The 27,449-nt window shown below is 36.1% G+C and overlaps 1 protein-coding gene across 1 annotated transcript in view; it reads right to left on the bottom strand.

The window, feature by feature from the left end:
- The window catches only part of LOC121426119 (adenylate cyclase type 5-like), a 124,119-nt gene that overhangs the window by 29,510 nt on the left and 67,160 nt on the right, over positions 1–27,449 (bottom strand). The window contains exons 4-5 of the mRNA XM_041622287.1: positions 18,090–18,217; positions 1,684–1,842 (exon numbers count right to left, since the gene is read on the bottom strand). Coding sequence (XP_041478221.1) covers positions 1,684–1,842; positions 18,090–18,217 — 287 coding nt within the window. The remainder of the gene's footprint in view (positions 1–1,683; positions 1,843–18,089; positions 18,218–27,449) is intronic.

Genomic DNA, 27,449 nt, shown 5'->3' with positions numbered 1-27,449 from the left:
GGAGAAAGGGAACTGGAGAGGTCTTTAAAATGCAGAAAAGTGAGACAAGTAAACTGAGGAAGAAGAGACAGAGATAAATGACAAAAACACAATATACTGCGGAATGACACACACGTGATCTAGCCTCCGGACTTTTGAATCTGAAGAGGTACAGTGTCGCTGCAGAAATGCACCGTGCACCCTCCAAAGGAAAGTGTTGCTCTGCGTTTCCGGTGCCCCGTGACCCGCCGTGCTTAGGACGACTGCCCCCTTTCTCATTTGGAGGTGACAATGAAGTGTTTACGTGAGATCACAGGTTGAGATAAGAGAATTCTTGGCGCAGGCTATCGACCGGGAGGAGACTGCGAGTGATAACTCTATGACAGAATATGCCTTTCTAGACAAACCCAATCGATGTCTACCTTGATGTTGGGTAAAATTCCTTTTAGCCTGGTACTCCAAAAATATCTTAAGACAAACATTTGCCTACATGATTGATGACTTGATAAGCTAGTAATTCCAGATTCAACAGTTGTTGCATTAACTGTATGCTTAGAGCACGTCAACACAAGACTACATTCAGTTCAATAGAAACAATTTCATCACAGATACAACACAAATAAATCATCGGCAACCTTGAAATGGGAAATGAAGATGTTTAAATTGCTAGCACAAAACACAATAAAGCATTCAGGGAGATTACCAAAAATGCTATAAAAATGCTTGCATGTTATTTTAGCAATATGTATTAAAGCATTTATATCCAGCATGTTAGAGCAGCACTCACATGATGGAAAAAAAGAAGCATTTACTTGCAAGCAAGAAACAGGCCTACATCAAGTGAACAAAACAAGCCACTCATACCTCTGTGGCAAAGGGCATTATCCTCTTTTTCACACACAACAAGCAACATTTGATCTTCAATGTTGCCGGATTCATATTAATCGTTATTATGCTTCGCTCAGTCCCAAACTGGGAAAGACTCCAAGCTATTTTCATTCAATCTCAGAACAGCGTCTCCCTCCATAATTTCAGTTTTCCCAAATCAGTGAAATAATGAAAGAGATACAGAAGAAGAGGGCTTTTAGCAAACAAAACATGCCATATATGGGACTCACCATGTAGGGTGAATTTGTGGCTAAAATAGATCTATCTTCAATTTTCTTGAACCACTTGACGAACACTCTGAATATTCAATTCAAGGTAAAGTGGATATTCTTTGTACATCCCAAACAGGATTTAACCCTTGGGAATAACTTTAATGGCTAGTACACTCAACTCAAATTTTGCAAATTAAACATTTCAGTTAACAGTAATAGATACAAATCAAGATAGAAATATAAAAAAAAACAAGAGAGATTTGGGTAAGGTAGTTCATGAATGTAGAAAAAATATGGAGTACAGAATGTGTGATGTTATTAAAATGGAGACAACGGGTATGAAATATTTTTATCAGGGGTGCGCAAGTTGCTAAACACATATGTAAATATTCAATGACAAAGTTGTGCAAGGTGCATTCCACTAAGTACTTGTAAGGGTTATTGTTGACCAATTATGACAAGTCATATATCAGTTCGAAGCTTAGAATATGCTTATTAAAGCGAAGGAATATTTCAAAAGCAAATTTGGGTGACTTATTGTTGACATTGGAGTTGCTGGTCACAGATGGATAATAGAAATCATAATCATGTTCGATGGACTTACCCAGGCATACCGCCTGCCTCCATGATATTTGCCAGTGTGACATCGTTTGACCAGACATCGAACTGCCACTTTCTCATCCCCAGGACTCCGCAGTGCACTTTGCCTGTGTGGATACCAACCCTCATGTTGACATCGACATTGGTGACCTCACGAACCAACCTACGACAGAAATAAAAGAGAAAGAGGCTCATTAGATGTGGTTAACATTGTGAGTGGTCATGCAATGAAGACGTCTTTGAACCAACAACGAACTGCCACTTCCTCATCTCTAAGACACTGCAGTTCACCTGGCCTGTCTGGATACCAACTCTCATGTTGACATCAACAATCGTCACCTCACCAACCAATCAATCATAGATAAAAAAGGAAAGACATAAAGAGACTCATTAGGCATGGCATACATTTCGAAAGGCGATGCAATTAAGACTGATAACTACTTGCCACATTCTAATCTCAAGGACTCTGCAGTGCACCCTGCTTAAAAGGATGCCAAAACATGTTCGCATAAACATTGGCCACCCCACAAACCAACCAACGGAAGAGGTAATAATAGGAGACTCATCAAACATGGTTGATAGTGTGAGTGACTATGCAATTAAGACGTATTTGAACTGACATCGAACTGCCACTTCCTCCTCCCCCAAGACGCCGCAATGCACTTTACCTGTGTGGATCCCAACTCTCATGTTGACACTAATATTGGTCACCAAATGAACCAACCTACGAAAGAAATAAAAAAGGAGCATCATTATATGTTGTTAACACTTGGAGTGGCTATACAATGAAGACATCTTTGAACTGACATTGAACTTCCACATTCTAATCCCGAAGACTCTGCAGTGAACCTTATTGTGTGGATACCAATTCTCATGCTGCTATCAACATTGGTGACCTCACAAATTAACCTGTAACAGAGATGAAAATGAAAGACACAAAGAGGCTCACATAACATGGTTTACAGATAGAGTGGCAATACATGAAGATGTTTCCGAGCTGATACAAAGTACCAAGTAAATCTAAGAAAAAATAATACATTTCAAATACAACACTATCAAAAAACAAACAAAAGAAAAGTAACAACACATTTAATTTGTACTTTAATAACCATTTTCATTATCAGTAATTCAGTATCTTCTCTAAAGAAATATATAAAAGATACACTAAGTCACCTGCATGTACATTAATAACATTGGTGAAGTGTTCTTATGTTTGTGTCTAATAAAAATAATAGACTCCATTACACTTGGGTTAGTCATTTCTTGATCAATAACAAATATAAAGGATGAAGAATCTCTCGCTAGACTCGTGACTTTCTCTTCCCAATATGACATGATTTCTTGTCATATGTCTCATTGCTTAAATGTCATGTACACTTGATCTACATTTCAAAAGCACTCCTTTATTACACCATCAAGTATGACTGAAGTTTAAAAATAAAGTCACGTGCCCTCCAGGGCCGCCCCCGTGCATGCAGAACGGTGGCAAGGTGGAATCGATGCCGATCGTTTGATTTTTTTCGGGGTATGATAAATGAAACATCCAGTTGATACTGACATCCTTTTTATGGGCTCATGTGCAATTGGAATTCTCAAGAGTACTGGCATTAAACATGAGTCATCTATTCTATAATAGAGAATCCATTGTGCTATGTGCAACAATTAACCCGTAAAGATCGAAGGTGACTTGCAAGGCTTGTATCTCTTTCAAGGATTCGTTTGATACATTTTGATGGAGAGGAAGATGTAAGTTTAGCAATGATCAATTACACAATTGATAAACAGTAAGATATAACTTGAGTGATGATGGTGATTTCACGTATCTGCTTTCAGACCTTGGAAATAAGTTAATTAATAATTGAAGATTTGTTAAGCTGTCAAATTACAGGATGCCAAGCATCAAACAAAACACCACAATATGAATTACAGAATGTTAAATGATGTCCTGTAGAAATGGAAGAGCCGTGGTGTAGTGGTTCTGACTCTCGCCTTGTAAACAGAGGGTCATGTGTTCGAATCTCACCACAGTCTAGCGTCCTTTGGCAAGGCGTTAATCCACACTTTGCCACTCTCAATCCAGGTGCTAAATGGGTACCCGGTAGGATGCGAAAGATATTGTATGTTTGATTTTGCCAGCCCCATAATGTGGCTGCGACGAATGCTCCCAAGGGAGTGGAAATTGTGCAATTTTTGTGCTTGATTGAAATGAATCCAATGACTGGGGTATTAATATCCTGTAACGGGATTTGGGCCATTCTGTGAAAAGCGCTTTGTAAAAATTGGCTATTATTATTATTAAATCATCTTAGAGTTTACAAAAATGTAAAAAAACATTTTAGAAATTCTTTTAAAATGTAAAAAACTTTGACATTTTTATTACAAACATCCAATTTTTGTGATATATTTTGACTTAATATTCTGAAAACAGTATCTTTCATCCCACTTTTTTTTCTTTTCTCTTTTTTTCTTGGTTGTGATTTTTTTTTATTTTTTTTTTTTGGGGGGGGGGGCTGGGGGCAAACAACCATGCCCCCAAGTATCCCATCTGTACACTTCTGGTTCAGATCAGATCAGAGGGTCGTGGGTTCAAATCTTTGGCAAGACCATGACATTTTTTCCTTTTGAAAAAAATATGTAGCCATATTGTGCTGTGCTCAACCCAGGTGAGACAATTGCATACCCAACAGAATTGATTCCTTGAATACACTGTATAGTAGAAGGCAGCTGGAGATATGCCAGATATTTATAACCCTATGTACACTAATGAAATAAGATTATATCAAGAGAAATGGTTCTACACGAATGCTTATTATCGTAATTATCAAAATTGTAATTCTTATCATTATTATTATTATCACAAATCTTCAGGTACTAGCTCTTAGTTTGAATATGATTGCATTAACGAGATCAAAAGATCTTTCATTCTAAACTTGAAGGAGATTACTAAACACCAGAGACCCTATCTTCAGTGGTAAAGAAACACTAGGTTTTCACTAAATCCAGAATGATGAAAATTACAATTTGGAGTCGCTTTCTCTGGCTTTGGCGTCAAAGGATTCATTTCATTATGAAATGCTGAGGAATGTTATACACGATCTTCATGAATTTGCTGAACAAAAGGAGATTAAGGTACATGATTCCACTAGCAGAGATGTTAAAAGCATCACTAATTCCAGAAAATACCGGTCAATATGCAATTCCATATCTTTCCGTTCACAATGCACCCGTAACTGAAGTCATCATGACAAAAGAGTGTGAAAGGCTCAAGAGATTCATATTGTATCAGAGTTAAAATGGTGACAAACATATCAACAATAGACGCTTACTTCAATCACAAAACCCATTGACAATACTATCTGGGGCAAGGGGAATTTAAGAGCTTGGTTTGGAAGATTTCCTTCATTTGGAGAAAGTGATTCAGTCGATTGAGGTAACTCAATTTTTCAAGATGGTGGTCAGTGGTGAACATCCCTTCCACACTGCCACAAAATGGAACCCATTCTTCAAAGAGTGTGGTGCACAACCACTACTTAATGAAAGGCTACAATCGCAATACAGAACGTACACAACTGTACTGTGGTCATTGAGTTACCTAACCCATGCAAACAGGTGCATGATATAGTATCCGTTCCATGGGAACGTAGAACTTGAGAGAAATCTTGGGAGAAAGCGGCCCTATTCTACCAGAATTTAATTCATTGAGGCCCGACAAAGACGTCCGTTCTCAGATAGGCGACTCTATTAATATCAATTCACCTTCTTTTGACGGTCAGCTGGTCATATATGAGATTAAAATGAATCACTTTCCACCCTTTTCTTCCATCTCTTTTATGTATCTTTGGAAGAAGATCCATTCAAAAACAATTGTACTTAAAGTGTTTGCAAAGAATGGAGAAAAGTCTTATGTTTCATTGACCCCTTTCATCAAGATGTTAGCAATATATATATGGTATTACGTCAAAAATGATATAAGCTTTCCATATTTCTTATCCAGTTTTGACCTTCTCACCCAGGCTTTTACAAACATTCTCAGCATTGCAGAAGACATCGCCTTGGTTTTACATAAAATTGTCATTCATAAAAAAGTGAATTCTTTGAGCATTTTGGAAGATTGCACTGATCAAAGATCTTTGAAAGACTTATTATGAAAATATTTCTTTACCTCATATTACTGCATAATTTTTCTTGAAAATCATAATAGGAGCTTGACAATCTCCAAGTGATGCATCAGGGTTGATAAGCCCCATTTCTTTCTCTTTAACCCTCTCACTCTCCTCTCTTGACTTTCTCCTTTATCATAGTTTCTTTCCTTTTTATGTCTTTCCTTTTTATTCCTTTCTTCCATGTCCCACAAACTCAATTTTAATGATCCTTGGATTAAATCACTCATCCAGTTATTTGCTTCATTAATCTAATATCTAATTATTATATATCTAATATACGATTCCTCCTTTTGTCTGTATCTCTCTCTCTCTCTTCCTCTTTCTGTATCTCTAACTCTATTTCTTTTCCCTGTCCCTTTCTCTCTGTGCCTCTCCTCCCCTCCCTTTCCCTCACTCCCTCGATCCATTCATCTCTCTACAACCCCTCCCTCTCTACACCCCCTCATGCTCCTGCCCTCTTATTACCCCACCCCCTATCCCTCCCACAATATTTGGAAACCCTTTTCCCACAATCTCTCATTCATCGCCTCAATATGTCATTAGCTACTTGACATCAAAACCCCTTTCTACATTGATCAAACACTCAGTCTCTAGGCCTATACATGAAGCTGTCTCCATATACAGATGACGTAAGAAACTAGAACATTCTTTTCTCCTATTCAAACAAGTCGCCCTAGAGGTTAAGTGCTAGTCTTGTATTCCTGTTCTAGTTTTTATGGATGCTGTAATGAATGTCACTAAATACCCTCCCATTGACAACCCATTAACCAGGTTTTATCGATGGCCTGATTCTTCCTTGATCTTAAGAATGTATCCAAGGAGTTTTGAAAAAAGAGTAATGGTCCTCAGTGGGAAAAGCTGGAAAGTGGTGGGAAACATTAATCACATGAATGTTTTAGTACGTGCACATTTTGTATACATTGTAAACATTTGAAACGTGTTGTGTCATCACTCGCTTGGCCTGATTGGCTGCCGATTATAGGGGCTAATGCCCTTAAATTGCAGGGAGAGTAGTGAACCGAGTTCCGTGACAGAACAGCAAAAAGAAGGGCACCAGGCCCCCATCACCTTGTAGCTCTGAATTTGATGCGAAATAGTATGCACTAACAAATGTTCTAGCTTTACATTGAGGTTGATTTAAAGATAAATATTCTTAAAATTTCATGTACCAATACAAGTGAGACTTTTCTTTCTAATCATATGCTCAAATTGAGATTGAAAAAAAATACTCCCAGACTGCATGCTTATAAAAGTGAAAATTTTTTGAGAATTAAAATTCATTCTTTTTTCAATGAGCACCCATAAACAAATGAATATAATCTAAAACAAATGATCCTTTCCAACAATTTCTCATTCTTTCTGCACACACCGTCTCAACTCATTTTATTACTCAGGAGTGTTGCAGTTGACCCATATCTATCTTTGTGCCTGTTTCATAAAACCTATTATAGTAACAACTTTGCAAGAAAACTTTAAAGCTACTAAAATCATTCAATTTGATTGGCTGATAGTAAACTTGTTATAAAATTGTGCATTTAATATATATTTTTTTTAATGAATTGGGACCTTGTTCCAGATCCATGAAATCAATCTTAAGTGAGTGAAAACTGAGAAATTAACTCCTTTCCAGAAATCACTCTTCAACTAATCATTATTGACCAACGTCACTCTTGAGGAGTCAAGAAGGATTGGAAAAGCTACAAATTCCCTCTTTTTCTTTGAATAAAACTATTAGATGGTCATTCAATCCTTTTATCACATTCACATCAATATGATCCCTTCCAGCCATTATTCAAACATTTGTCCTGATTAAAGCTTTGGAGCCCTTCTTCTCCCCCCTCTTCCATTCTCTCTACACCTATATCTTGCATGAAAACTAGTCAGCCCCCGCACCTATCTAAAACGTTTAACATTCTCTCCTTATATCCCGGCTTGGCATTCTTCAGGGGTGTTTGTTTACTACAAAGCCCGGCGTCTTTGCCCCACTTTTCACCATCCCTCAGATGGCTTTCAAGTGCATTATCATTCTCTCAAACCCTGACACAATACCTTACTTGAGTGTGTCTCCTTTTAACCCTGTCCAAGCTGGCTTTTAAATGAAAAGGTCTGTATCGTCAAAAGAGGTTTCAATCGGACGAAGGTAGAAAACCATAGATTATGCAGATTTCTTGTATTATTGCACCTCATTCAAGCAGGAATTGAGCACCCTTTGTAAAAAGCATGCATATATGATTGAACTCTTTTTAGAGTACCGTACTTGACGATATATACATAACCAAGTCCTGGTTTAGTGAGTGATGCTGTTCCAATGTGAAACGTGCTATGCAAAAATGCAATTATCATAATCATTATCTTACACTACAGTATTCTAAAGTGGCGCAACCATTCTTCTTTCTTCTTTTTTGGTATAATGGTAAGAAGATACTTGTTTTGATTATCTTGCTTGCCCCTAAACATTTCTCCTTCATCTTAACTATCATCAACACCTCTCCCCATCTGTTCTCCTTTATCCTTTCCTCATCCTAATTAAGCCATGAAGATACTGTGCTATCATCACACAAGGGCATTCTTCCTGGGGAGCTAGAAACCGGTTTAAACCCTGTAATGAGCAATTTAATGATCCCTTACATCAGCTTGTTTGTCTATCTGGTTTATGAGTAGGTAGAATAAATGCCTATCAGTTCTGAATTACTTGGAAACAATGTCCCCAATAACCTTCTTTGTATCATGTGCTGCAAACACAACCTTTGTTTTTTATGTGAATAAAAATGTAATAAATATGTAACTGATGATGATGATAATGATGATGATGATCACACCTAAACACCAAAAATATAACATAGAACATTTAGCTGAAATCATGGAATAGAATTAGGGGTTTTCATTTTTCTGTGTCTTTTTTTTAAACAAAAAGTACACACCTAGTAACCAATAATGCATATAGCATTTCCATTTATTTGAAAGCAAGATAAAAGAGCATTGTAGATTAAATGCCTTTCTCACGGACAAAGGTGCCGCGGCCGGGGATCGAACCCCGGACTTTCCGCGTATAGCCAGGCGCCTTAGACCACTCGGCCACGGCATCTCATCTCTAAAAGATATTGCACTCTTGCTCCATCTTTATTCATGTAGCTATTTATTCTTTTTTCAATTTTGATATTTTATGGTAGGGCACAAGTCCATATCGTCTGGAATAAACTTCATTCATGTTTCCTAAAATCAATATCAAATGAATTAAGTTCTTTCGATTTTTTTTTACTTTTTAGGATAATTCTCGATATCGGTCTCTTTTTCGTTCTCTACATTATTACATTACGAGTGCAATATCACGGGGGATGAGCATGTATCACTTGCAAGAGCAATAAGGTAGTTAGATGCGAATGGAGAATAAGATTTAATGACCTTTTGGCTCTCATCTAATGGTATATGCCACCTGTGGTCTTGATAGGGTTAACATCGATTCCCTTGAATATATCTGTCAGATATAACAGCATCATTGCTCCCCAAATCTGTCTAAATGAAATTACAGGATGGGAATCCGGTTCGGCAGAAGATAGCCCACTTCACATTCGCATGAAACTGTGAGACAAGTTAATGGTTAAAAAAAAATCAGGTTTACCTATTGCGTTTGGTGATCCTGGTATCAGTTTTCAATATAAAAAAACAAAATCAGAAGTAATATGATTTCCATGCATTATAAAACCGAGAGAATATTCATGTTAACAATCCTGGGTGCCATTTCATAAAGCTGTTTGTAAGTTCAGAGTGACTTTAAGAATGACTGGTGACCCTTTCTTACGCGCAAAATAATCACCAATGAACATTTAATGATGAATATCATTTAGCACAGTCCACAAGAAAGGATCACCAGTCATTCTTAAAGTTACTTTTAACTTACAAACAGCTTTAAGAAACGGCCCCCCCTGTTTATAATTATCATTCAATTTTTGCGTAAAGCAAATAAGACCACATAGAAATATCTGCTGATAGGCTATTACATAATTAAATGCATTTATGGACAGCTATAAAATGCTGTAATATTCACATAAGTTCAGCCTGCTAAAACTATATCTCCAGAACCTATGCGCACATGATAATAATAATATAGGATATTTATATTGGGCACATATCCACCTTGTTAGGTTCTCAAGGCTCTCCTATATTACCCGGCTAAGCTATAGGCGTTCATAGCGCACACAGCTTCTTGAGGAATTACTTCCTACCGGTACCAATTTACCTCACCTGGGTTGAGTGCAGCACATTGTGGATCAGTTTCTTGCTGAAGGAAATTACGCCATGGCTGGGATTCGAACCCACGACCCTCTGTTTCAAAGTCCGAAGACTAATCCACTGGGCCACAATGCTCCTCATTGTAATGTGTATTGTCAATAACCACTCCATGATAGAATGAGCACAATCTAACTAATGCGCTAATGCATTATTTACCTAACACAATTTTGAATCTTAGGTACCAAAATCTTGGTGGAACACCTACATGTATCTGGGTTATACAGTGTTTTAGTGCCATTTGAAGACAGCAGGGTAAAATACACCGTGTTTACACACGACTCGGCACGAGTGTTGAATCCTAAAACAGGGTCGAACGCTGCGAAGAGGGCAACTGTGATTGCGATTATACTGAAAAAAAAGAGGTGAGTTCGACATGGTACGCGGATCATGATCAGAAGAATAGACGTCACAAATATATGCCTTGTTTGACCTAGGTAATGTGGGTTCGAGACTTTTTTTGTTTCCACACAAAAAAATAGGCGAGTCTGACTCGGCTCGTGGGTTGAAACTTACGGTTTTGGTGGATAACAAAGCTGTGTTCGACACGGCTCATGCATGACACTGATCGCGTTTACACGGCATGAAATTGAGGTGTTCAGCATGGCTCATGCATTAAACCCCAAAGCCTAGTCACTGTGTAAACTCGGTAATAGGTTCATGAGAACTAGGCTGCCCAGTGATATTGTCTCTTGCCTATTTTAGTGTGTGCCTGTCCATCTAGACGGCAGAAAGAACGTGGGGCCAAAGAAAAGGTACACATATGAAAGATTTAGTATGCAAGCATTTTATCCCAATGTAAGGTAAGCACAAAGTTAAATGCATGGGAGTTAAGGCTATTTATTGCAATTCAAAGAAATTAAGAAAAAAAATCCTCATCCCTAATTTCACGTTAATTTTTATCAATCGATATATAGTTACACCAAAACTTTACTAAAACCTATGAAGCTATGTCAAACTTTAAATTTCTCTTTGATAAAGTCGTTTACAAACAAATCTGAATATACATGGGACTATTATGCATTACATACATAAAATGTAGCAAACAAGCATAATATCAAAGTGAGTAAAGGGAAAGTGCAATACATGGGACTGTAGGGTCATTAGCCCTGGAAGCAGACTGAAAATAAGAATATCAATAAACACTGAATTATTCTCTAATAATATCCTTGTTTAAAAACAACTTGGCATGTACTGTATATGGGTCTAAATCTTATCTTTAAGTCTCATACCAATCGCTAAATACAAATAAATACCCAGACTTTATCATAACACTGAAAGCCAATTATAAAGAAGAAAATAAATATGTACCAAGGTTGGTTGATCGAAATGTCGTTGAACCAATACCTTCAAAACATCCAAAACCCAAACAATGGTAAAAAAAAGACTACAATATTTTTAAAGTTACCTTATATTGGTAAAGCATCAAAGGAACTTGAAAAGAGAATCAACATTATGGTTAAACAATATTGCCAAGATCTTCATATTACTTTTTCTTTCTCATCTTTCAAGCTCAGTTCTATACATTCTGTAAAAGATTCCATTCCCCAGGAGCTTCGTGCTCATGTCATACCAATTTACATGTGCGAGATGTAAAGCTCGCTATATTCGTCAAACCAAGCGTCATTATAAGACACGAGTACAGGAGCACCTAGGGAAGGAAAAAAACTCCCATATCTGGAAACACCTGCAATCATCACCCCAATGCTTGTTAGAATGCAATACCCACTGTTAAAAAATTCTCGATATTGCTCAAACAGATTTTCAACTAAAAATAAAAGAAGGGCTTTTCATCAAATGGAAACAACCTCTACTAAACCAACAGGTGTACAATTACCAAATAATGTTATCCATTTAATTTAACCCACCCCTATCTGATAAATCCATAGACACTGTAAAATTTTTACTTCCCTCCTTTTAACAATTGAATTCACACCTTGTAATCTTATGTAACTACATTCTTTAAATTTTACTTGACATCCTTACTGTAGAAATACCAATGACTCTGTTTATAATTTTCAGGCTGACGATGAGGTGCGACACCTCGAAACATGCTCCGTTTATTAAAATGTTATGTTGTATACCTTATTTTTGTCTTCTATTTAGTATCGTGTCGTTCTTTTGGAAGTTAAAAAATAAGCATCAAATCATTCTCAAATATCCTTGTTGACAAACATAGAACGGGACTAAATCAAAATTGTATGCATTATTTGAATGGATAGATACATGCACCAACAAATACTAATATACGGTTATGACCCTGGGAGCTAATATACAGAAAAAACAAATAAACATTATTAAATGATTCTCTGATATCCTTGTTTACAAACAAATCTGGGTATACATGGGACTATTGTACATCAGAATACTATCAACATCCCACAAACTATTACCCTCAATATATTCCAATCAAATATTCTATTCATAGCTCGCTCTATAAAAGGGCAAGAGGTACTAAATAATGAAGTCTATGTCCTTGCACTTTAAAAGAAGTGCATCTTCTTTTCTAAGAGGCCTTTAGAATAAGTCACGTGACACCGACATGAATATCCAATTTAATGTGAAATGAAATTGTGCAATCAAAATGTGTATCTTGATGGAATATGTCATTGCAAAGTAATGAATTCAATGGGGCATTGCCAAACCCATCTCTTTCATAATTTGTAGTTTCATAGTTTTAGCATTATATAATTTATTTTTAGTATTTTCATTGTAAGCACTTTGGGCCTTAGGGAAAAGCGCCGTAGATTATATAAGCATTATTATTATTGAAAAAATGTGCAACTGATTGCAAGGCAATGTAAAGTCCAAGATCAATCATAAGTTTGGGAAATCAATTGCAAATTTGCACTCAATTGCTGGTCAGTTTCTCATAACAAGAAGTAAAAATTGTTTTGCTTCAGTAACAATTAAAGATCTAGTCTACCCAAGAGAAATGTTGACTTTAATCAATAGCAGAGATGCCAACTTTTGGAAATCAGAATTAGGGAGGATTTGCAACTGCCACCAAATTATGTGCGCGTAGCGCACATCTCGAGCGCGGAGCGCTCGACCCTTGCGGCCGGGGTCCAGGGCCCGCCTTAGGGCCCTGGAAGCTCTGGGTTTCTAGATGCTCTCTGGTGCAATCTGACCCTTATTTTGGGGCATTTCACATGTTTTCAAATAAAAATTGTTCCCACTTTTTTAACATAAAAAATATCAAATATGCATTCTTACATGTAAAAAAAATGAAAGGACAAAAGAAGTACCTGTTCAACAATAATAATTAATAAGGAGGAATTATCACTATCGGCTATAGGTAGGTTATGTTCCACTATAAATCCAGTAAAGGTCCCTTGCTTGGTGAAATAAAGTCAACAGGGTACTAGTGGAGCTCGAAGATCTTGTCTTCGTATGTCCGTAGGCCTATGCCGTTTGCTCCGGCTCCCGAACGGTGCTTCCGAATATCATCACGACCTCCGTACTCAACTGAAATGTCCACGCTGCGAGTTGCGCAAAATGCATGGTAAATTCCTCTTTCCGACTTCCGAATACACAGGTACTGGAGACTGTATTCAGTCTTATACTTCTGAGACCATTTCTTGGTCTTCTTTTGTTGATTTTCCGCCATTTCGTGTCAATATCAACCCATCAATACGCCAAAATCACACACCGATATTCCACCGCACGACTCGACAAATCCAGTGGCCGCAAGCGCACACGCCTCGCGAAGCTAGCCGGGCCTACCGGCCTGGTGCACAGTGGATTCCCGTTGGGCATATCACATGCACCAGCTTTTCGCTGCTCCTTATTTGTCTACCTTTAACACACAGAATTTAGTAGCAGCGAACGTAATGGAGTAACTACATGCTAAAGTTAGCAGACGATACATGTCCTTCCAATCCAATTTGATCAATTCAAAAAAATCGTAATTTCGGGAGGATAAGGATGGTAATCGTAAGGGCGGGAGTTGGGATGAATTTTCGGGAGCCTCCCGATGAAATCGGGAGGGTTGGCATCTCTGCAATAGAGAGAAATCTAAAAGACATGACACTGAAAATTTCAACAACATTGGATGTAAAATAAGAAACTTATATCATTTTAAAGTTTCACTTATTTTTCTCAAAACAGCTATATGCACAAATCAGTGATATGCAAATGAGAGAGTCAATGATTTCTTTTGTTTTTTATTGTTTGAATTATGCAATATTTCTATCTTTACAGAATTAACAATAATGTAAATTTTGATTGAACCACACGACAAGGGGGAGAAAATCAGAATATTTTATGTAATAAAATACAAAAAATAGTGATTGGATGAAATCATCAGTCTCCTCATTTGCATACCTACCAGGATGTGCATATTACTGTTGTTGGAAATCAAGCAAAGTTTTAAAATGTCACAACTTTTTTATTTTACATCCGATTTTGATGAAATTTTCAGTGTTATGTTTGTTGGCTTTTTTCTCTTTATTCAAAACAACTTGTCGTTGGGGTAGACTTGTCATTTGATGTAACAGTTGTAAAATTGCATCATAAATTTGCAATTGATGGCAAATATTTTATTGCAACATACCCCTGCAGACCGAGACATTTTTTATTAGACAGGAAAAGTAGAAAGAAATATTGAATAAAGAGTATATGAAAAAAAAAACTTGTGCATTTGGGAAACATACTAAAGGCACTAAAACACTTTAAAATATCAAATTCTCAAATTTATGAGCCTGTTTAAACCCATGGGATCATGATATTCAAAATCACAGAGAAAAAATACCTAGATTCATGTATACTTCCATGCACAACTCAGGAGAGAGAAAGGGGGGGGGGTATTGAAAAATTATTTCTTTACAGTTTTATGCTGACATACTTCACAACCAGTTAATATTCTACACGATTGAAGATTGTGAATGTGTCTACTCATATGAACTTAATCCCATCATGTAAACTGGTGAATGCTTGATTCGAAACTAATTTCTTTTCATTGAGAAACTCAACTGAGAAAATATATTCTTTCATCACAGGCAAATAAACTAATTCAATTTTAAACATGCAGAAAATATTGCAGTCTTTTTTGCTTTTCGAGTGCAAATTTGCTTGGAATGACATGTTCATAAAATAATGAATAAGGTATGCTGAACAGCAGGGTTCTTTTAATACATTCATGTGCTGTTAACTAGTCATGATTTGATAAATCAACTAGAAATAATTTTTTTCTAAGACTTTGCCGATTTTCTTCTGCATTCAGTCAAGTACTTGTTAGGGTTATTGTTCATCAAACCTGCTAAGCTAAATGTTTTATGTTAGAGCTTAGGATATGCCTTTTCAAGCTCAATAAAAATCCCAAAATTCATTTTGAGCAACTTATTGTTGGTTTATTGGAGTGGCTGGTTACAACGGAGTTTGCATCTGATCTCATCGAGTATTTCATCCCCACATATTTTTTGACAATTTGTCAAATCTGAATCATTTCCTTGATTTTGATTGGCTGAGAAACACTAGGAGTTGACTGTTTCCATGGTAACTGTCATTGTAATAATGATAATAATAATAATAGTAATAATGATGATAATACTTATAATTATTATTATTATTAATTGTAATAATAATAATACTCCGTTTTTATACTGCACAAATTACGATTGAGTCTCTTAATGTTCAAAAAAGGTGGAATGAGTAAGAAAGAAAAGAGAAATTGAATTTGCTTTGCTGAATAGGCACTTTTACTATGGTAACTATCATTTTTTCTAACACTCATTGTTAACATCCAACAAATCCTCTCACAAAATGCCCCAGTTGATAACATTCAATGTGACTTCACATGGCATATTGCAAGTAAGTCTCGATGACAATGAGTTTTATGAAACTGGGTCTTTTTTCAAGACAGCAATCGTTTGTTGAACTTGAAACACTCCTGGTAATCGCTTTACTGCATCTCATTTTCAGACAGATTATCGGAGACGGCTCTGAATTACTGTCATCGTCACTCAAAACTCATGGCTATATTCTTGTAATTGAGAGATTATTAGATTCCAAGTGATAAAACACACCGCATCAGGCAGTCGGGTTGACTTTAAACAGATTTCTGCACCTGGCTGTTGTATTTTCATTGTTTTACAAGAACATCCTGACAAAATACATTCTTTAAATTTGATAGATCAACCATTTCTATCTCATGGGAAATAATATTCTTTTAACAGGTATGACAAATAAAACTGTATATATTGTAAGTCATATATAAATTCACTTGAAACCGAAATGAAATTGAATTCTTTTTTTTAATCTCAATCTATGACCAGCAAACCATTGAATATGTGGCTAAAAACTGGTAAATACTTAATATCAACAGACTCAAAGTCAAACAAAAAAATTATCATTTCACTTATTGTAATGCATATCAAGTGAAGACGATTTCATCTAATGCATATCGAGTGAAGATAATATGTGTATATCTTAAAATCATAAGAATGTATACATTTGTTTTCATGCGAGAAAAATTATTTTCCCTATTTACTCATCCTGTTTCCATCACTTCCATCACACTTATTCTCCCTCTCTGTCCCTAACTTGACTCACTCTCCCAAAGTGCTACTATTCTATTTATCCATTTCTGTCACGAAATAAGGCAAAAATGCAAAAATAAAGAATTTGCACCAATTCAGCAAGTATCTTTAGATAAATGAGAAATCTTATCAAAGCATGCATTTAGGACGTTCCATGTACCTAAAATACGACAGGATATCCTTGTTTCTTCTTCAATACAGGTTGCACCTGCGGTTTATTTATAGAAGGAAGCCCCTAAATGTACAGGAGATGAACTGCTCCTCACCAAAGATCAACAGCTGATATGAGAACAGAGAGACCTTTTGAACCGTGAAACAACCCTTAAAATACTAAATTACTTAAAACAAATGGTATTCCATTGGATGAATGGAGGAATACAACCTCTAAATGTGAATTTCATTTTCATACTCTATGATTTCATTTTTATTCAACTGTTTCCTCTTTACATCAATAACTCAAATGGCAAGTAGATATAGGAGCAGCAGATGTCAAATTAGTAGAAGATGTAAAAAATACAGATGTTGTAGATGTAGAAGTAGCAGATGTAGAATTAGTGGATGAAGTAGAAATAGAAATAGATAAGTAAATTTAGAAGCAGTAGATGCAGAAGCATTAAAAGGAAGAATAGAAAAGACTAGGAAAAGATACTAGATGTAGAGGTAGTGAATGTAACAGGAGTAGATGTAATAGATATAAAAGTAAAGTAGTAGATGTAGAAGTAGTAGATGTAGAAGTAGTAGATGTAGAAGTAGTAGATGTAGAAGTAGTAGATGTAGAAGTAGTAGATGTAGTAGTAGATGTAGAAGTAGTAGATGTAGAAGTAGTAGATGTAGAAGTAGTAGATGTAGAAGTAGTAGATGTAGAAGTAGTAGATGTAGAAGTAGTAGATGTAGAAGTAGTAGATGTAGAAGTAGTAGATGTAGAAGTAGTAGATGTAGAAGTAGTAGATGTAGAAGTAGTAGATGTAGAAGTAGTAGATGTAGAAGTAGTAGATGTAGAAGTAGTAGATGTAGAAGTAGTAGATGCAGAAGTAGTATATAGTAGATACAATTATTAGATGTAGACGAAGTATTAAAGTAGAGGAAAAAGTAGATAATATAGTAGCAGTAGTAATAGTACTAGCACTATTGGTGGTCGTACTAGTAGTAGTTGTAGATCCAGGAGATGCAAAATTAGTAAATGTAGAAGCAGTAGATAGACAAATAAAAACAACAAGTACAAATACAAATGCCTTTTCTAAAGTATTCCTGCAAAAGGCTTATGCTGTGTCTTTCCTGTAAAGTCATTGCTTTTTTTAGGACGAAATGTAAAGATTTCAGATGGAAAGACACTTCCTTTGTTTGTACAGGACATATGCGGCTCTGCATTTTAGAAAGGTACCTAATGGGAAAAGAAAAGAATGCAGGAGGGGTCTACTTACGATATTGCTTCTATCATGTCCAATCCCATCTCCACACAACAGTGTCCATGGTCTGGCCTTGGGTCAGGTAGCCCTGAAACGCAGTAATAACAGTCACCCAAGATCTTGATTCTTAAACAGTGATTGTCCTGGAGGAATGATACAGTTAGGAAAAGATTATGATTAAGGCTTGCCTGAGAAGTTGAAAAATATAACAAAATTCTGACTATTACCAAATAAATTTGATTGTGTGTTCAATCTGGAAAAAAAAAAGAAATCACAAAAATGAAGGAACCAGCAGCATGTTAACCTGTCATCTACTGTTAGCAGCCAGCAGGGCAGAGAACCTAGCTATGACCAGTATTGGGCCAGTACTGGTGGGTGTTTCACAAAGCTGTTTGTAAGTTAAGAGCGACTTTAAGAACGATTGGTGATCCCGTCTTGTTGTAAATGGTACATTCATCGGCGATGGTTTAGCGCATAAGAAAGGATCACCAGTCATTCTTATAATCCCTCTTAACTTATGAGCAGCTTTATGATATTGCCCCCTGGTCCTTGCTTCACTTATGGTACCTGTTGACTTCTGAATTCTGTAATTGAATTCCATTGTGGCTAAGTACAGCGACCATCCAATTCCAACAAGCAATGGCATGTAATATACATGTTATACATGTATAATAGGTCAAAATAAATACTCATTGCTGACTAGAACCAGTGTTCCGTGCAAAAAGTATATGGGAATCAAAGAATTAATAGCAGTCAGTTGGTTACTAGTAATTGGTTTGAATGGAGATCAAAACTATGGCAAAATTACTTTTTTATATGATATAGGACAACTACACTCTGTCTGTTACACCTGTAGTAAAACAAGTCAATGCAACAATGTGTGTTTGGAATATTTCTGTAATCAATCATTTTCTACAATATCACAGTAAATCTAGTTGATCTAGCTTTAGTTTTTAAAGCTCAGCATGGCTTATCTCCATCATACTTTTCCATTTTACTAAATGATTACAACCCACCCTGTAACCTTCGATCAAGCAAACAAGCATTTCTTCAAATTCCCAAAACCCACACAAGCTTTTATGGTAGCAGATCATTTGCTGTAGCTGGACCAATCCTTTGGAACAAATTACCCCTACATATCTTACAGGCATCCAGTTGTTCAACTTTCAAGTCTTTACTCAAATTCCATCTCTTCCGAAACTCATAACTATGTGTAGTATGGGTAATTATGTCATAGGTAATAATTGTAAGTTTAAATATTAAAGTAATTCTGTAATTCACAAGTCTATTTTCTTTGTTTGTATTATATGTATTTTGCTTTCATTTTATTGTACAGTGCATAAAGAAACTTTCAGTTTATTTACGCTATATAAGAGAAGTATTATTATCTAAAGACTCTATAGAATTCAAATAATTGATTTCAAGTTCAAATACAATGATACGCAGAATTAATACAGTACAGGTGTGAATTATTTATCTGCGTTCGACAAATATTGGGTGAAAAGGATTAACTGGGTTTCAAAGTCCTTTTCATTTTTAGCCGTATTCAGACCAATTGGATCACCATGGTATAAGCTAAATCACAAGAACTTGTACCCGATAATTATTTTCCACATTCACACCGACCTAAAGTAGCCCCCTTCGGGGGGGGGGGGGGCTTAGTATCTAGGGGAGCTGTTTTGAAAACTGTGTATGAAAACATAAAAACAACCATATGATTGTGATTTTTTGCATGGTCAGCCCCCCCCCACACTTTTTCTGAAAATCGTGTACAAAAACGTAAAAAAGACCATATAATTGTGATTTTTTGCATGGACAGCCCCCCCTCCCCACTTTTTCTGAAAAACCGTGGACAAAAGGTAGATCCAGGCTATTCTCCAAATCAGAAAATATGTGGCATTCTTGGAAAATCTAGGCAGTCTGAACACATCTATAGAAATATGACTCTTTTCACACACAGCAATGTTGGGAACAGGTGGGGCCATGTTTACATATCAATGTATGAGGAGTACACACACATAACAGGTGTATTTGATAGGTGCGTACACTGTAAATCAAACATTGTATCAAACTTGGAAATGCTTCAGCATTTCTTGTCCTTTTCTACCGCATAAAAGATATTGATTTCACTATGGTAAGCATGAAGTTATGAGGGGAATTATGAATTTATAAGGAATGAGTAGTGAGAGGGGATGACTTCTTGATTGGAAAAAAATATATTGTTATCATGGTTGCTATTGTTATACTTCTTATAATTATACACAGCAAAAACTGTGGTGTTAACCGGTGTACATAGAGGACCACACCAGTTTTTTTACACCAGTGTTAAATTGGTGGTGTTAGTTTTACACCTATAGGTGTTATTGCAACACCTATGGTTGTTACATCTACACTCTTTGGTGTTATGTTCAATCTCTAGGTTGTTATTTTAACACCTCAGGGTGTGGTCCTCTATTAACACCAATTGGTGTCAGTTTTAACACCACAGTTTTTACAGTGTAGCAATCATCATCATCATCACCTCCATCACCATCAACATCACCCCAAATCAACATCATTATTATCATTATCATCTCCACCACCATCAACATTATCATAATCACCATTAGCACCATCATCATCATCGTCGTCGTCAAAATCATCACCATCATCACCATCATCATCATCACCATCATCATCGTCGTCGTCATCACCATCATCATCACCATCATCATCTTCATGATCATGATCATCATCATGAGTCTAGTTTTATATCAACTACTCTGAAAGAGGTATGTCATTTTGTTTCACTGAAAGCGCATCATTTCCTAAAATCAAAGAGGTAAAATGAGCAAATTAAAAAGAAAAATCATGTATATCCAACATCAAAAATTACATCTTACAGCAGAAGATTAATTGCCATCTTTGGGCCATCTATACAATACTTCCTACATAACGTGACAAATGCGTGCTTGATAACAAAACAACTTGCTAGAGCATGTCTTGAGGATTTGCCTTGACAATGAAAGATTGGTTTCGTGATTTATGTGACATTTATTCATCTCCATACCATCAATAGCCCTCACTCAATAATATTGCCATATAGCGATAGCCCACAAGCATACATTAGAATCTAACTTCAAAAATGACCAACAGAAATATGAATTTACAAGAGGAAGAGAGAGGGAGCTTTTTAATAAAGATTTTCAAAAGCCTGTGGGTCAATTGTTACTGCTATACAGATATCTTGTATGCAAAAGCTTAAGAAAAATTGATCACCCTTCCAATGAGGCCAAATACTTCCTTGATCCAATGTCATGCATCATCACAAACCATTTTGAAAAATATTATAAACGAGCTTTCATCTTGATCTGTTTGTTTTCATTTCTAATTTGCTACAATTTTATGTACTATCAGAATGGATCCTTCCCAATTCTTTGGTTTTCTAGACAAGAGAAGATATTTATTTTGAATATTACAATTGTCTTCTAAACATTTTGTCATGCCCAAATTCAGCATTCACCATTCATAGTTTATAACTTAAGGTTCCTTGGGCACGAAGAGTTCACACTTGTCTAGGAACGGATCCTTGTAAAAGAGAGATCACACAAAAATTCTGTTATCTCTTAATAAAACATAAAAAATAAAACAAATAAGTTTTGAAGAGCATGTTGCATATATATTTTACAATTCAGTGTATAGTGTTGCATTTTGGGTGCAAACTTAAACCAGTAAATATTAGTGAGCATGGATACACAACTTCGCCCAAGTGACGTAACATACATAGGCCTTCGCTTCAGTTTCAATGCCATTTGATCAAGATTTAGAGGCTCCCAATTAATTCATTTTTGAACTACACAAAGAGGGTCAACAGGCAAGATAAATATGCCCTCTTTAATTCAATAGTGGACCATTTGCAAAATGTCTGGGTCATTGTGGAAGAACGCTACGTGAAGAAGAACGGGCATTAATGCACGCAAGGGATTCTGGGAATAGGAGTGTGCTCCTGGCCAGTAAACTTTCAGACGATGATATGAGAAGAGAGGAGATGGAGGGAAGGGTTGATGGATTGAATGAAGGAGAGGGGAGAGAGAAACAGAAGGAAATTGAGAAACACAAAGGAAAATAAGAAGATGACAGAAAAGAAGGAAAGAGAGAGACATGTGTTTAGGAAGAGAAAGAATGCAAAGAGATATAAAGAACAAGAAAATGAAAGGAAGAATAAAGCAAGAAGAGACGGTGAAAGACAGAGGAGGTACAGAATGATAGAGAGAAATGAGACACAAACAAAAAAAAGAACAGAAAATAAAAAAAATAGAATCAGGAAAATTGGTAGAGGTGATAAGAAAGGGAGAAAAAAGAAGCATAAAAAACGAAGATAAAGGAATAAAAAGAGAAAAAGAATAAAGATTAGCAAGAAAGACAAAGATGAACAGTAAAATAGCCAATATTAATCATGAGGGGCTAGAGGAAAGAGTAGGACCTACATTATTTTGACAGAAAGAAATGAGACAAAAAAGAAATGAATATAGAAAGGTAGATATTCCCAAAATATGTACATATACATGCAGGACAAATGAAATGGGGGGAGAGAGAGGGGGTCAGATAAGATAGAGAGGAGGAGAGAAAGACAAGCTACTAAAACAACCAGAACAAGATTGAATGAGAAAACAAAAATACAATTTTCATCATTTCAAAACACTGCAAGGGGGCTCTATGGCGCCACAAACTGTAATTTCAGTGTTTTGGGATTGAATCCTCTCCAAGCAACCTTTTATTTCCTACGAGAGAAAACCCTATCACCTGACCTTTCCAACAAAAATATTGTAGTCAAACCCAAAATTGCCTTTGGAACAACTCCAAAAGCAAACTAAATTGTGACCATTTAAAGGAAAAGTCCACCCCAACAAAAAGTTAATTTGAATAAAAAGAGAAAAATCCAAGAAGAGTAACACTGAAAATTTCAGCAAAATCGGATGTAAAATAAGAAAGTTATGACATTTGTGAGTTTCGTTTAATTTCACAAACAATTATATACACATCCTCGTTGGTATGCAAATGAGGAGACTGATGATTTCATCCACTCAATATTTCTTTTGTATTTTATTAGATGAAGTATTCTAATTTTCTCTTTATTGGCATGTGAAACAATGATTTATCTCTCCCTTAACATGTGGAATTTGCATTGTTTAATACTATTTGGTTCTTCCAAAATTGTCCTTATTGTCAAATCTGTTACAAAAAACAAAATAAATAGTGAGGGACATCATTGATTGTCTCATTTGCATATCACCAAGTTGTGCATATCACTCACTGTTTTGTCAAAAATATCAAAAAATTAAAATTTCTTATTTTACATTCAATTTTGATGAAATTTTCAGCACAATGCTAGTTTGAGTTTTCTCTATTTATAAAATCAACAGTTTTCTGGGCTGGACTTGACCGTTAATGGGAGATGGCTTCTTTGTTGCTAACTTAAGCAATTAGGGGCCCATTGCACAAAGTGTTGACTTTTAAAATCTAATGCAACAAGTGGAATGCCTCTGGCCGTCTCACCTGCATCAGGCGGTTCAATATAGCAGCAGTGCTGACTTTGAATACTACTCTAACTCGCACAAGATGTTCAGTGATACATGGTTACTCTTATGTCCACTTTTTATGAACTAGACCAATAAACTTACAGGTTATTCAACAAAAAAAAACCAACATGGACAAAGTTCATTGACCTTACATGACCTTTGACCTTGATCATGTGACCTGAAACTCGAACAGGATGTTCAGTGATACTTGATTACTCTTATGTACAAGTTTCATGAATCAGATCCATAAACTTTCAAAGTTATGATGGTAATTCAACAGATACACCCAATTCGGCCAAAGTTCATTGACCTTTGACCTTGGACATGTGATCTGAAACGCGCACAGGATGTTCAGTGATACTTGATTACTCTAATGTCCAGGTTTAATGAACTAGACCAATAAACTTTCAAAGTTATGATGGTAAATCAAAAGATACCCCGATTCGGCCAAAGTTCATTGACCCTAAATGACCTTTGACCTTAATCATGAGACCTGAAACTTGCACAAAATGTTCAGTGATGCTTGATTACTATTATGTCCAAGTTTCATGAATCAGATCCATAAACTTTTAAAGTTATGATGGGAATTCAACAGATATCCCCAATTCGGCCAAAGTTCATTGACCCTAAATGACCTTTGACCTTGGTCATGTGACGTGAAATTCATGCAGGATGTTCAGTGATACTTGATTAACCTTATGTCCAAGTTTCATGAACTAGGTCCATATATTTTCTAAGTTATGATGACATTTCAAAAACTTAACCTCAGGTTAAGATTTCGATGTTGATTCCTCCAACATGGTCTAAGTTCATTGACCCTAAATGACCTTTGACCTTGGTCATGTGACATGAAGCTCTAAAAGGATGTTCAGTAATACTTGATTAACCTTATGGCCAAGTTTTATTAACTAGGTCCATATACTTTCTAAGTTATGATGTCATTTCAAAAACTTAACCTCAGGTTAAGATTTGATGTTGACGCCGCCGCCGCCGCCGTCGGAAAAGCGGCGCCTATAGTCTCACTTTCCTTCGCAGGTGAGACAAAAATCAATTTCAAATACCGAATGTGTGTCTGTTACTTTGACTGGTTAAAGGTAAAGTTCACCATGATGAGAAGTTTGACATAAAAATAACTGACAAATTGATAAAAAATATTGGTGAAGTTTGAGGAAAATCCATCAAAGAAAACAATATTATTAGAATTCTGAGTTTATGATTTGTGACGTCATATACGAGCAGCTGCCCCAAACGTCATGTAATATCAAATACACAAATTTCAATGTTTTCATGGTTCATGATGACTACAAATTTTCTTCCTTCAGGAACAGGTGTGAAATGTGTCTGTTGATATCTGCAAGTATGATAATAACCAATTTTCAATTTTTTGAGAAAATTGCATTTCATTGATTTTCTTGAATTCATAATACATGGGCAGCTGTTCGTGTACAATGTCAGAAATCAAACAAATTAAATTGTAATAACTTTTCAAAATATCTTTGATTGACTTCCCTCAAACCTTTGACAATATTTTGCTTTATCATTTTTACAGCTGTTTTTACAATACACTCAGGGTGAACTCCCCCTTTAACAAATAAATTTGTTTGAATATTTGAGTGTCTTTGAATACCACTTTTGGAAGTCGTTCATAAAATAGTAAAGTTTGTATGTAACAGATACTTATCATGTAATCAATATAGTGTAAAAGACAATGTTATTATCATTACCACGCACAATGACGGGGGTGCTTTTCGTCGCACAAAAATTTGACAAGCCCCCCTAATAAAAGGTCATTACTTACTAATGAGCAGTAATTGATATGCAAGTGGCAGGGTGTGCCATTCTTTTTTTCAAAACTTCCAGGGCACGCCTGCACCTTCTGCCCCCATGGATCCAGGCACGATTAGTCATGCTTTCACCAACTGACCATCCCATGGCACACAGTGACTTCAACGCATAAATATTCCTACAAGATACCCATTACTTCAGCTGGGTCGAGTGCAGCACAATGTAGATGAGTATTCTCCAGAAAGGAAATTCACATCATGGCTGGGATTTGAACCTCCACAATATTAAGGCTAAGGGTGAGCTAAATCACTTCCAACCTAAGAGTCACTCTCATCAACCCCTGTCTCCATTTTTTCATTCCCTTCCCTATTTCACTCCCTTCCCCTGATCCATCTCGCGCAATCAATCTTTCTTTCCAGAGGTAATATAACCCAACATTTCTCAGACAATGTCAACTATTTGAAATGAAGACAGACGAGAGAGAATCAATCCCTTCCAGTCAAACCGTCTCCCCTTACCTTACCTGACATGTCAGACAAAACAGAATAAAGTGAAAGGATTGATGAATAACTTCTGTACACTGAAAAACAGCAACAGTGTTAAACTACATGAACTAGCAAATCAAATGAGTATATCCCAGTAATTGATAGTAAATTACACCAGTCATCAAAGTAATAGAATAGGTAAACACCAAGCATAAATATGGCAGTATAAATACATAGTGCCATTTTAACACCTGTTTGTGTATTATCTTTCTTATATCGACACTATTTGGTGTTAACTCCATGGTTAATTGTTAACACCCAAAGGAGCTGTCTCCCAAATGACTTACTGGTGTTGCCATCACCACCAAAGCTTTTAAAGTGTATTTCTTTTATGACTGCCATACTCGGAAAAAAAGGAAAAAAAAATCATTCTTTTTATCATATTGTGTTCTTCTTCCAAGAGAAATTTAATACATACAAGTAAATCACAAATTTTGCTTGATCAAGATATTCTTGACTAATTGTTAAAACCATCAATGCTCATGACCAAAAGGTTTCTTATGGTCTAATTTGCATTCTGTCCATGAGCTGTGGGGGATCCCCACTCTTAATTTGAGTAAAGAGAACAGAAGAATCAACAAAGTCAAAATAGTTCCCAATGTGCCCTAGACTTGGGAATACTGGGATCATCAAAACACTTTTGGGGAGTGTTTCATCAACATTTTTTATCCTTGATATTGATGGGCTGAGAATTATAGTTACTATGGTAAGTGTCAGATAAAACGTCTGACAAGTTCTTTCATCAAATGCTCCCCCGGCTCCATGGTTTAATCATCGAGTCAGAATCTTGTTCTCAAGTTTAATATTAACTCTTTGCCTGCCATGGACGGAATCACTCCTGTGCCACTTTAATTTCAAGGTGCAACCTGAAGAGGGGTTTTGCATGGACTAAATGCTTAATTCAGCTCACAATAGCTTTTATTATAAAGAGAAGCTTTGTGTGCACACAGTAAAATGCGATGCACACATCACTATTGTGTATGTGTGTATGAAAAATAGACTTAATGCTCTCTGTGTGTCTTGTGAAGAGAATGTGACTTGAGTCAAACTTGGCAGTCTGCTGTATGAGACTCTGGTCAAACAAAGTAGGCAGAGTGTTAAGGATAAGGTCTCGTGAGGACGATCATGTAAAATTTTAGTGTAAGCTCGAATCATCAATGATTAACCGCTATATATATAACAAAACTATCATCTCACAGTAAAAAAGCTAGCGAGTGATTAGTGCTGACTCGAACATGAAGTTTTACAAACAATCTCACTTATCATTATGCAGAAGAGCGCATCCTCTGAACAAGATTTCAACAATTATGTATTTTAAACAGCACAAACTATGTACTTCAGTGCAACTTTTATTTGTGAAAAACCATCCAAAAGAAGAAGGTTGACACAATCAGGAGAGCATTCTTGAATAACAACCTTCAACCTTGATGTGGGAGAATGTGTATCCACTTATGACAGGAAATGCGGCTTTTATTTCAGAAAATCCA

This window comes from Lytechinus variegatus, chromosome 13 (assembly GCF_018143015.1).
Source record: "Lytechinus variegatus isolate NC3 chromosome 13, Lvar_3.0, whole genome shotgun sequence".
NCBI lineage: Eukaryota > Metazoa > Echinodermata > Echinoidea > Temnopleuroida > Toxopneustidae > Lytechinus > Lytechinus variegatus.
Note: the sequence above shows the minus strand (reverse complement) of the source record. Positions and strands in the feature narration are given on the sequence as shown.